This window comes from Mus caroli, unplaced genomic scaffold, assembly GCF_978045245.1.
Source record: "Mus caroli unplaced genomic scaffold, Mus_caroli_1 scaffold_12, whole genome shotgun sequence".
Taxonomy (NCBI): Eukaryota; Metazoa; Chordata; class Mammalia; order Rodentia; family Muridae; genus Mus; species Mus caroli.
In genome coordinates, this window is record NW_028227267.1 from 70,922,982 (window position 1) to 70,935,902 (window position 12,921).

General features: G+C 42.4%; 1 protein-coding gene across 7 annotated transcripts in view; it reads right to left on the bottom strand.

Annotated features, from left to right (window-relative positions):
- Positions 1 to 12,921, bottom strand: part of Lrch1 (leucine rich repeats and calponin homology domain containing 1) — a 185,794-nt gene that overhangs the window by 27,759 nt on the left and 145,114 nt on the right. For 3 of the 7 annotated variants that reach the window (XM_085828771.1, XM_021181693.3, XM_085828772.1), the window contains exons 14-16: positions 8,179 to 8,232; positions 7,262 to 7,334; positions 5,114 to 5,218 (exon numbers count right to left, since the gene is read on the bottom strand). In XM_085828771.1, the coding sequence (XP_085684897.1) occupies positions 5,114 to 5,218; positions 7,262 to 7,334; positions 8,179 to 8,232 (232 nt within the window). Of the gene's footprint in view, positions 1 to 5,113; positions 5,219 to 6,885; positions 6,967 to 7,261; positions 7,335 to 8,178; positions 8,233 to 12,921 lie in introns of all 7 variants that reach the window. The other 4 variants (XM_021181695.2, XM_029468714.2, XM_021181697.2 and 1 more) reach the window with 2 other exon arrangements.

The following is a 12,921-nucleotide window of genomic DNA, read 5'->3' on the forward strand; positions in this document are numbered from 1 at the left end:
GAGTCTCTCACCAAGGCCCCACAGGAGCCAAAGCCCACAGGAAGTAAGATTGGTCAGAGCAAGAATGGAAAAAGGCAAAACTAACGAAAGAAGGGTGAGGTGATGGGGCAGCCGGGCTCCGAGAGGAAAGTGATGGAGAAAGGACAATTAGAAGCCTGGGAGAGCACACTCCACCTGCCAGTGGAAGTCTAGCAACTAAAAGAAAATACAATGTAAAACCCAAAAGCAACCTCTCCTCCCAAAGATGTTAATTGAATTTACCAAAAAAAAGTCAAGGAATGTGGATGGAGCTTGGTAGTGCACACACATGACACCAAGGGGCGCCGTGACCCTACTCTAACAGTTTGATGTTTGCTTTGGAGGCCATTTCCCTTTTGACTTTATTCTGGGGAAATCTTATCTAATACGGCATGCTTAATACTTTCAATATGTTTTTATTGGACGATTTCATTCTGAATATGAAAATATGAGGAAGTTAAGTGACCTGCAATTTCTGGTGTAACTGCACACACTCGAGCATGTATGAGGGATATCAGGGTGATACCATCAGGTCTGGCTCTTAATTTCCTGGCATGCCTGTTTATTTTAAAGTCCTGTGCAAATTAAAAAAGCAAAAGTGCCCACTGGGGTAGATGTCTGTGAATAGCAAGCAATCACCAAGCGTTGAAGGTCTCTCAGCTGTCGTTTCTATTTTAAAACAAATATTTCAAATGTGCATGCAGTGATTAGAAATGAGAAGCATATGTATATATACACTAAAATTATATAATTGATTATAACTACTGTGAACGGTTTGAAAAACTTTAAGGAAACTCTTTCAGCTAATAAGCCTGCCAGCTTACTTCTTTCTGGATCAAGTCTTCAGGGAATTGATGCCTATGAGAATTATTCTGACTCATGTTAACTCCCTACCATTGCATTTCAAGAGCTGTTTAATGATTAAGGGGCACGTCACTAACAGTGACAACAGGACATAAGACCTGCTGGCTGTAGCTCACTTAGCAGGAGACAATCTCTAAACATGGTCTATTGAGGAGGTTGAGACATGCAAACAGAGGACTCTGCTGATCTTTCCATCCTTGAAAGTCTCTGGTCTCTTCACTGTATCCCTGAGCTGGCATAATCTCTACTTCCTGTGAATGCCCAAAGATAATTAGCTGCGTGCCTCTTGGCACTTATCATTCTGTATTACCCCATAACATCCATGGCTCTGCAAGAGCCCAGTTGCAGGCTCTTCTGCATCCCACAAAGCTGTGTGTGTTGAGACGCATGTGTGTTGAGGAGTAAATGAAACGTGTGTTTCAAAACCTCTCAGGAAAGGCAGGAGTGAGGATCTGAAACTCATCTTTGCAGAAATGACCTTGCCCTGGTGATTCATTTCTTAATTTCTCCTCTGACAGAAAAAAAAAATCCCAAATTACTCTCCAGGTCTGAATACATTAACTTCCCAATTTAGGTTCCACAGCAGCAGACACTGTCTGGTTGTAATGTTAGAGGCACGCTTTGCATAGGGAAGCACTTAACAGGGGCACGAAACATGCACACAAAACTCATTCTCCAAGTGTCACCTTTCAGCTAAGCAAAAAGCTCACAGTGCTAAAGCACACACTAAGTGAACTTTACCATGACACTGAGACAAAAAAACAAACAAACAAAAACTATGCACTTTGCTTCTCTGTGGAAGCGCGGGGCTTTGAAACTTAGCTCCCTCTTCCTTGCAAGTTAAAAATGTGGACTAGAGTGCCTTTTAATAGATTCAAATGCAAGGCAGGGATACCGTGACAAGTATAAGCTTTAGATTGCGACTCTTAGGAGTTAGAAATCAGGCAAATGAATTCATCCATTTCCTTCTGGAGCTCCAAGTAAATGAGGTCCATTCACTGCCCTTCAAATGCTGAAATAGCCCTTCTATTATCTTGAGCAGTTTATTTAACTCACGTGTCAATGTGCACATAAACAATGTATCTCTGTCAACCATGGACACATAAATGACAAAGAGGTAAATCCTTAGGCTCTGTCGCTTACTATCTCTGAACATGGGGACCAGGCATTCTAACATGAAGCCAGAGCAGAGAGTCCCTGAGGGGCTCCCATGCCCTCGGTGTCCTTATTTTTGTACTGGGGAGAATAAGACCTCAATGCTATGCTGTCATCACCAAGGAAACCAAGATACCTATGAACTGGCTGGAGATGTATGTCCTCTCACTCACTGTCACACAAAGATCAATTCTAAGTAAGTCTAGAGTGGTGCCCACCAATTCACCAGGAATGAAAGGGTGGAAACACCTTAAGCGAGGCCAGGACCAGCTTTTGACTTCCAAGTGAATGGGAAAGGGGAAGACAAAGCCACAAATGAAGGCACAAGAGTTAGGGCAGGGGAAGAGGATGGGTTCTCAGGAAGTGAAGGCACCCCAGGCTGTGGTGGGGCAGGCAGCGCCACAGATGGACATCCATGCCATGCTGTCCCTCTCAGAAGACTGATTTCAGAAACTGTGGGTCTCCAAATATTCAAGGTCCTTCCTGCCTGTCCCCCATTTTTTTTTCTTTTTTAAAATCTCTTTGAAGACCACGTTACAAAGACAATGGTGAATTTAAAATGAGCTCAATCTGGAACAGAACGTTAGAAGGGATTTAAATGAACAGAGAAATGTTTGTGTACAAAGATGGGCAATGAGATGAATACTGTAAGTTTGACCAAGTTAATAATGAAACGTCATGGTTATCTAAGGTATCTTGCTTGCAAGACTGGACAGCTGTGGTATCAGATAATGAAGAAACAACACAATTGTGGAGATAAGCATTTCTGGAAATGCCAAGAAAGCCCACAGAGTAGAAGAGTCTGTTTCTATGGAAGCGTTAAGGACAACACAGAGAGTGGGCTACATTCCTCAGCTTTTCCACTGAGATAGGAAACACTGCAGTCACAAGGCCAAGTCTCATGCACGGGGACTGAAAAGGTTATGTGACACTTTGGACAAACTGCAAATAAAGAAAAAAATGTAAACCATCAAAAACATCTGACATGGTTGCCCGATCCAGAGGAATACTGAAAACAATCCTTTTATTACTGCTGTGGTATATGTGGTTAGGCTCCTGATTTGTTATACACAGGGGGAAAAAAAAGGCCATGTAATAAATGCAAATTATTTTGTTTTTAAATGTTCATAATGGTTATTGGTTGTGGACATCTCAGAATTTTTAATAAAAAGAAGACCTGGTTCAGTACTGCCCACATCACCTCCTCACCTGTCCAACGAAGGATGGTTTGTCTGACAGGTGACAGTTAAGACCTACAATACAGACTTCCTATCTGAGCTCTATCACAGCCACATACCAGCATAGAAATTCTGCTTTTAAAAGTCTTTAGACCATTTCAGGATTAAAAAAAAAAACAAAAACAAAAACAAACATGGCCCTCTGGTTTCAGATATTACTCCTCAGAAAATAACTCACACATGAATCTTTCATAATAGCCTTATTTCCAATAGAGAACATTATACCTATAGTAGCCAGGATTTCATAAAACAGAAACACTTCTTTTTCATAGCTTGGTCTTCCGGTTTTATACCAAAGAACAGCTTAGAAAGAAAAATTCTCTCTAACCCTCCTCCTCCTCCTTCTCTTCTTCCTCCTCCTCTGTCGGTGCCCAGAATTTAAAGCAGGATGACATAAGGAGGGGATTTTGTATCCTGATTGCTCTTTTAAAAACTCATGACTATTTTCAGTGAAAAATTTTGAGACCTGCAGTGCTCAAGCTGTGGCTTGTGACCCTTCTGAGGGTTGGACATCCCTTTCCACTCGAGTCCCTTACTGGCAGAAAACACAGACGACTCATAACAGAAACAAGATTACAGTTATGAAATAGCAATGGAAATAATTTAATGATTTGGGGGGGGGTCATCAAAACATGATGGACTGTATTAAAGGGTCAGGACCTTAAGATGGTTGAGAACCAGTTTTACACAACTATAAAGTACTAATATTTCTTGTAGATTCAGTCTGCCAGAATATGCATTCTTCTTTAATAGATGGAAATTTTAGCTGAATCTTAACCAGAGATCATGGCAAGTATTCTAACTATACATTCTCCAAGCTATCATAGATAGCATACATAGCTAGCATTTTATGTTACAACCTATGTTAACAGCTTCCGTGTGCATGGTGGCTGTGTCTCACACCTTATTTCTCAGTTCCAATTAGTATTTCTTCTATCACTTTGTATTTTGAAGTAAAATGTTTATAATCTGAACCAGCATTAAACCAGACCAGAGATTTAGAATATATGTGGTATATAGATCTAAATGATTTTATTTTTACCTTGGACCTCTTGAGATATTTAATGATATAAAATTAAAATATCCTTAGTAAGACTCACTGGGTGTTCTCAATTTTTAAACACTTATACATATTATTTTCAGACTAACTCAGGATCCTTTAATGTGAGTGAATTTACACCAAAAAAAGTAAGTAAAAAATGTATAAAACCTTTGAAAAAAAAAGGAAAAGTAATTTTTCATCATTTTTAGAAACTTCTCAATGTTAACATTATTTTCAGTGCAAAACTCTAGAATGGTACCTTTAAATTGCCTTAAAAGCCTCATCTGGTAAACATATGAAATAAAAGATTAACCTTATTTTTTGAGGCAAGGCTCCAAAATATAGCCTCAGGTGGCCTCAAACTCACTATCCTCCTGCCTCAGACTCCCTTACACTGAGATTACAGGAGTGAACCACCACACCCACACTCTAAAAAACAAACTCTGAGAGCATTAACTATGGGGTCAGAAGCAAGTGGAGATAACCCAAATGCATGAGTTTCAATCTTTGTAGACGAGCAGACAAACCAACCAAACCCCTAGCATAATAGGTAGACAAGAGAGTATTGAAAAAAAAAATCCTCCCAGAGTCAGCAGCCTCGAGGTAAATCAACTGTCACATCATCAGCTGTTAGGCAAGAGGTCACAAGCACTTGTCTAGACGTTGCCTCAGAGGCTTTCCAGAGTATGGAGTATGCAGGGCAATATATCCTGTCTCCAGGTACACACAGAGGCCTGTGGAGTACAGTCACGGGCTTATTACATGAACATCGAAGAAGAGACAACAAAGCACCTACCATTGTCACTGTTTCCTTCAGATGGAACACTGTAGCTAGAGTTGTCCCATGTTTGTGCCTGTGTAAGTGTGTTGAAGGAGATAGGAGGGAGAATGAGGGCTGGGTCTGCAGACGAGTGAGAGAGCCAGGTGGACAGTTGCACAAGGACCAGGGGGAACCCAGGGGGCCGCAGCATTCCACACATGGCATGAGGTTCGTATGGAAATGAGGTGGATTTCATTATGTGGGGTTTAAATTCAAACGGACAGTACAGGAGGGGAATGGGAGATGGCGCATGGAAGGAAAAGAACGATAAAAACCGAGTGTTAGTACTGGCTCACACTCTGCATGCAGTTAATAGCCTTAATCTTAACAGTTCTGCGAGCCTGCAGCCTAGCGTGCTGTTGGGTCATGGCAGCAGAAGGAAAGAACTTCGTCATTCAGGCAGCGGGAAGCAGAAAGGCCCACACATACCCTTTCCCAACCCCTTCTAAACAACTAGTCAGCTGACATAATTGCACAATTCACCCAGAACTCCTGGTCACATTAGATAACACTCAAAATGTATACATGCACCTGTTATTTAGAAACAAAACGACTATAGAGGAATTGTGTATTTTAATGCTTTTAAAGAACTGAGACAGTAACTAAATACTTTCTTTTTCATCTCTCCACAGAATCTGAATGGTGTACACTGCAGTTTCAAGGCAATCTCTAACTTGGTAAGCTTGGTCTAGGCTCTGTATATGCATTAAAAGTCTGTGGATCCATTTTATAACTTAATTATAAAAGTCCAACACTCAAAAGGCTATTAATCTTTGCAGACTCTCACTCACGTTTTGATTTCAGTTATGAGACATTTTTAAATGCTGCAGAACTGTCCAAAGGCTTGAGAGAGCCTGTCCCCAGCCACAAAGCAGGGGGGTATAATAGCAGTGACCTCCATTTCTCCCAGAACACAGCTGGGATTATGGGCATAATTGAGGTGTACCCCAGATCTGTCTGTATATGCCCACTTCCTTACATTAGGGGGCCAGTCATTTGAGTTTTCTACGATCCTATCTGTAACATATTCTCTAGGGCTAGAGATACCGCTCAATGGTAGTGCACGGCCCTGGCATGTGTAAGGGCCTGGGTTTAATTCCTAGGACTGAAAAAAAACAAGACAGGAAAGATCTAGAAACTCTGATCATACCAGAGCCATTTCCCAACTTTTTATTTTCTCTTATTCTATTCTAACGGCCAGGACACCTCCACACTTGGCCACATGCGCCCATCAATCAATGTCTTCCAAGAACAAACCATCTGCCCTATAAACGAATCATCTTTGTTTTTCCCCTAGCGATGTTTATTTCAAGCCAGAAATGTGTAACGCTCATACTGTTGTCAAAATGCTTTGCCTCAAATCCACGATCACCTGTGTTCTCTACCAGGTGTGCTTGTATGTGTCCAGGACCCTTGTAAGAACCTATTTAAAAGCATTAGTGGTAAATATAGTAAGTCCGAGAGGAACAAAAAAGCAAAAACAAACAAGGTCCTAAAAGAAGGCATTTAGCACCAAAATTGGAAATGTGGAAAGAAATGTATTTTTCTACCTGGGGCCCTTTTTTAAGAAATTAAAAGTAACTTTGCACTTTGCTAACATTAACTTTGTCAATGTGGTAACACAAATTACAATCAAGTAGGTCAAAAGGTAAGGTGTTTTCCTCTCTAAGAAGTTTCCCCGACTCCTAACCACTCATACAAGCCTTAAAGTGCTCACCCTCTTGTGTGAGTCAATGCAGAGCCCTTACCATGCCTGGAAAGCAACTGGGGTCGTCTTGGGGAGGACTCTGCCTGCAGGCTGCCCTGAACCTCCTCAGGGCACCAGGAACCTTTGGGGTAAAGCGGAGCTGGTTTATTCCCACGGATTAAAAACTTGAAGGGAGTATTACTTCCCTACTTACATTGCCCTTTGCCACTTTTCTTTGCTGTGATTCAGAAGAGGGCGAGCTGCCCAGTCCTGGAAGCACAGACCACACCATAGCGTAACCTTATCACCAAGCTGCAGCTATTCTGATGCCAGGACCCCAGCTGACTAGAACTGGCAAAGCTCATATTATTCTTGAATAAGTTTGAAAGGCCAAAGAGAAATCATTTTAGTTACTTTAGTTACTGAGGTCAACGTACCTGAACGAGGCTTCAGGCCAAACGGAGCTGTGATGTTTGCAGTAGGAGACACTGAAGGGGAGTTCTCTCGTATCTGTGGGGTGAGAAAACAATTGGGAAATGAAGAAGCAGATGGACTTGTACGGTTAGTGATCATTATAAAACAACTCTGCTTTTGCTATGGCTGCCTTGTGGTGGATGACAGCTTGGCTTTTTAAAAAAGACATTTTGTAAATACTCTAAGAGGTAGTCAATAGAATGTTTTCTGGTATTCTTTTTGTTGTTGCATTGAAGTCTTTACTTGCTCACTACAAAATCATTTTGCAGTGACACAAAGCCGGTGATCTGCCTCTCATTTGACACAGCTGACTGCAGACGGGCAGGCACGCCCAAGAGCACTTCTTTTTTTTTTTTTTTTTTTGGTTTTTCGAGACAGGGTTTCTCTTTATAGCTCTGGCTGTCCTGGAGCTCACTTTGTAGACCAGGCTGGCCTCGAACTCAGAAATCCGCCTGCCTCTGCCTCCCGAGTGCTGGGATTAAAGGTGTGCGCCACCACGCCCGGCTCCAAGAGCACTTCTAACGGAGCCTCAGTAACACGGAGACGCACGGCTAACACTGAGCATGCAGCTTATCACTCAGAAACTGCACGTCGAACCATCTTGGGTAGCAACTGAGGAAATGTCATCTGAATGATCATCTGCCATTTTCCATAAAGACATCCCACCCTTAGATCTCAAAAGCCATTTCTCACAGAATTAATCTTTAGTGATGTATAGAGCCAAGTGATTTTGTGACAGTGAGTGACAACTATTGAGAGACCCCAGAGACAATCCCATTAACTCTTTAATCCCGGAGTCAGACTATCCAACTCTGGGACAGATGGTTCAGTTTGGTCTTCATGGAATACCTCAGCTGCCATTAACCCCTAGGAAGCTTACCTCATTTGGAGAATACTGGCTTCCATTACTTTGTAACATTAGATCATTTTGCACCTTAAGGGAGAGAGAAATGTATACGTTCCATTAGATTTTGAGAAAGAGGAGGCAAGACTACATCTTTTTTTTTATTGCCGCCATAGCCCTGGCCCAGAAGCACACACTAACTAGCAAATGTTGAATTAATTCATGGTTAAGTAGCTAAGAAGGTCATCCTTCTATTTTCTAAAGCTACGCAGCTTGTATCCATCTAGAAAAATCTAAAGACTAGCACAGATTAACACGAGAGCCCCCAAACAGGGATCTTTCCCCAGTACCTATGAGTGCATCTTACCTGGCCAGGTTACCAAACTGTCTCCTGGCTCCTTTCTCTATTTGAATTATGGGTTTTTAGAAATGGTCCAAACTAGTAGTTCCAAAATATACAGAAACTTTCAGTAGGTACACACGCTTGAACCCTGAGCAACCTTGAAAAACCTCATTCGCGTGACCTGTTTATTATCAGTCTGCTTTGGCAGTCACTGGTTAAGAGAGGTGCTAAGGAACCAAGCATGACTTAACATACACCCTCTAATAAATAAAAAGTTTGCAAAAAAAAAAAAAGAGCCGGGCGTGGTGGCGCACACCTTTAATCCCAGCACTCTGGAGGCAGAGGCAGGTGGATTTCTGAGTTCGAGGCCAGCCTGGTCTACAAAGTGAGTTTCAGGACAGCCAGGACTATAGAGAGAAACCCTTGTCTCGAAAAACAAACAAAAAATAAAATAAAATAAAAATAAAAAGTTTGGGGATAGCTAATAAACACCTGCATACATGCCACCATAAAAGTGTAAACCTAAGGTGCCCATTGTGTGGAGGAGTGCTGAACCCAAGGGAAATGCATGTAGAATAAAATGTCATTCATGTCCCTACTCAATTAAAGGGCCTTCTTAGAAGAGCCAACTGAACTTCTACCAACTCTCCCCATTGTCCTCACAAACTCCTCTCTCCTCAGTACTATTTACAAGCAAGGGAGGTGCATTCTCACCGTGTGGACACCTACGGTACATAACTTCATGTGGCCGGTCTTCTAAACTATGTTTAAGGCAGGTCACATGACATTCAGGCAGACCCTCTATGACCTCTGCCTCCCCTCTCAGTGGTAGTAACACTGTGCTTAATCTTCCCAGGCTACCTGTGCTCCCTTGCAGGTCCACAAACTAAGCTGTCCTCACGCCTTGTTATACACTCTATCCTTTCCGGAAGAACGCAGCAAACAACTCAGGATGGCAACCCACTAGAAATGTTTCCAGTACCAACGTCTTCTATTCACTCAACCATTTTGCTACTTTATAGGTCTCACGATCCGTCCTTCACAACAACAAAAAAAGCCACACCTTGAACAAGTAGGCAACCAACTGTTGGTCTGGAGAAAGGGTGTGTCGATGTGTGACCAAATAACAAGTGAGACCATGGGTGCAAGACCAGGGGCCTAGAGAAACCACAACTTATTTCCTTTTCCTTCATCTCATGACTTCCTTTTTGCATCAGGCTGGCTGTCCATCCCTTCCTTTGGAAAGCCTGTCATGGGTCCAAAGCTCCCTTGAGAAGGTATACAAGAATGCCTTTTGCAAGCACGGTTATTCACCAAAGCAAAGGGACACAAGCTTACAGCATTATAACCTGAGAACACTGGCAGCTGAACAGAGAGGAGTTCAGGAACCTCTGACCCCTAGAAGCTTCGTTTCCTTCCTTGTGCTCTGGCAATCTTGGAAACAAGTAAGTGTTGGTTCTCCACAGGGTCTCACTAGGCAGTCCAGGTTCACCCTGAAACTGGAATCCTCCTGCCCTCAATGGCAGAATTACACCATCCCCAGCCAGACAGGCTGCCCCTGCCTCGGCCTGGCCAGAATAGGAAGTTGAAGTGAGTGCAGCTACCGCTTCCAGGTGGACAGGCTTGAGCCCCTGGCTTGTGCAGGGAACCAAATGAAAATTAGATGCAGACTGAATCGTGAACTAGGCTCAGTGTATATTTAGGTACATACCCATCCTCTTCTAGCCTTTCCAAACTCCTTCCACACTTCTAGAAGCGTTGCTCATGAACTCATAAGTATGTTGGCTTCTTGCCTTCCACTAAGACAAAGCTTTTAAGGAGAGGTTCCAAGCCATCAGCTCTCAATAAGGTTTGGAGTGTGACAAACTGAATACAAAGAGGCAATATAATGTGATGGAATAGCCGGCCTATCCATTACCATGTTACAAGTCAGCCAGTCTCAACCGTGAGCATCATGTCCTGCATCCATGAACAGGTCACGTTAACTCCTATATTTCCTAACATCCATCAGGAATATACGCTGCTAAGAGAACGACCTCTGTGGTCCTCAAGGCTTCCTCAGTGACACACAGCAACACCCAGAGCATACTTACTGAGGAGATGGAAATACAAAGTCCTGATTTCATGAAGGTTTGACTTGGAAAAGGTCTGCTTTACTCTGGTGTAAAAAGAGTCTCACACAACCCTGACCTGCCTCAAACTTGTCTTGTAACCAAAGCTACCACTGAACTCTTGATCCTCCAAATTCAGCCTCCTGATGTTCCAGGTGTTCCAGGCTGCCATGCCACTTATTTGATGCTTTTAGTAAAACATTCAATAAATTACTTTAGATTACTACTATACAGCAGGCATAATTTTAAATGATTTTCCCTCGCTGCAAGCTATTGTAAACGCTCTGAACCCATTAGCGGTAGGCTAGGCAAAGCAACAGTGCTCACTACGGTAGGTAGATTAAATGCATTTTCACATTAATGTTTTAACAGCAATACATGACTGGAACCAGAAACCCATTATAAATCAAAAAGGGCCTGTGTTGATAAGGCCTATAAAACATGAAGCACAAAACCTGGCACCCAGCAAGGCTTCTTCTTCCGATTAGGAATAAGCACTTGTCAACAGAGACACAAATGTCTGAACTGTGCCCTGGATTTTTTTAATCTTGAAATCTTGTGTCCTCCTCACCCTGAAGTCATTCAGCAGGACAGTCATCAGGAGCTAAAACATCGCTTCAGAGACTTCTCATTGGTCATGTGGGAAAAATGAAATAACCATAATATAGCAATAAAATGGGGTCAGATAACAATGGAGTGTTTCAACTAAACACAAGCAACGGGGGCAAGAAGGACACAGCAAGCCTCCAAATCCGAGAGCCCGGGAAGAGCATGCAACAGCACCAAGGCAATATCCAAAATAAGAATGCAGACCCTCAATCAAGAGGAAACGTCAGACAAACACTAAAGGAAGCATATTCCCCAAGACAAGGAAAGGGCTAGGTGCTGGAAATCCGCTCAGTCGGTAGATCCAGCACACACAATGTCCTGGGTTCTATCTCCAGCAACACATAAACTGGATGTGGTGAAGCACACCTATAATCCCTACCCTCTAGAGGCAGAGGCCGAATGGACAGAAGCTCACGATAGCCACCTGCTACACAGCAAGTTTGAGGCCAGCCTGGGCTACATTAGACCCTGTCTCCAAAGAAAAGCCTGGCAAGGGCTCTGGTGGCACATGCCTATAATCCCAGAATTTGGGAGGTCTGAGGAAGATGGTTAGGTGTTCCAGGTTATCTCCCGAGCCACACAGAGTTCTAGAGCAGCCTGGGCTACACGACATACTATTTCAAAACACATACACAAAAAAGGCCCACATTCTCTACAACTTCATTGTCATCACATCACCATCCTCAGAAAAGGATCTACAAAGCAAAGGAGCCAGCAAAGAAGGGACAGGAAAATTCAGAGAACTGTTTTAGATCAACAGACCAACAAGAGCTCATCAGCAGACACTAAGGAAGCGGAATCCTGAAATGTATCTACAGAAGATGGATCTCTATTTCTACACAATGTAACTGAAATGCAGAGCAGTAAGGGAAGTGGTGTCTACACTGTCAGCTATTTCAAAAATGGTGGATGTGGAGGAAAACGGACAGACCAAATAACACAGCTAGTGTGGGTAAACATCCATGCAGGCTGAATCTCCCTGTCCAAAAGGCAAGAGCCTGGAAGTGTTGGGACACGGGATCAAATTATCTGCAAATGCAGATAGGAGCTTGGAAACAGGATCTGAATCTAAACAGTTGGTTTTCATTTCAAATATGCCTTATACACAGGGTGTGAGGGGATTTTATGCTCTGTTTTCAAGCTCACCTGTGTTTTACCTGTGACCTATCTCATGAGAGCAAGTGCAAAGGTTTATATTTGTGGTGTTCTAATATTACTAAAAACACTTCTGAGTTTTGTAACATCTTGTATTTGCATACTAAGGATAGGTAACCTGTACCTGCAAAGTGGAAGATAACATTTTTATAACTTTTATAGGACCCTGAAATTTATTTTTATATTCTTTTAAAGTTAAAAATATTTCTATATATGCAACTTTTTAAAAAACTGAGTCTTTGGCGAGAGATACTTGCTCTTTCGGGGGACCTGGGTTCAACTCCCAGTACCCACATAGTAACAGTTATCTATAACTCAAGTATAACTCCAAGGGATGGGAGGGATGGGATGCCCTAGCCTGACCTCATACATGCATATGCATGTCTGTGGAGCACACATGTGAGCAAAACACTCATACATGCCAAATAAAATAAAATAAAATAAAATAAAAGCTAGTCTACACATTGAAACAAATATTCTCAAACAGAAAGCATATGGAAACCATTAAAGGGAACCCTGCAAATAAAAGTCTCCTGATGTTCAACCCTGGTTTGTTGACGT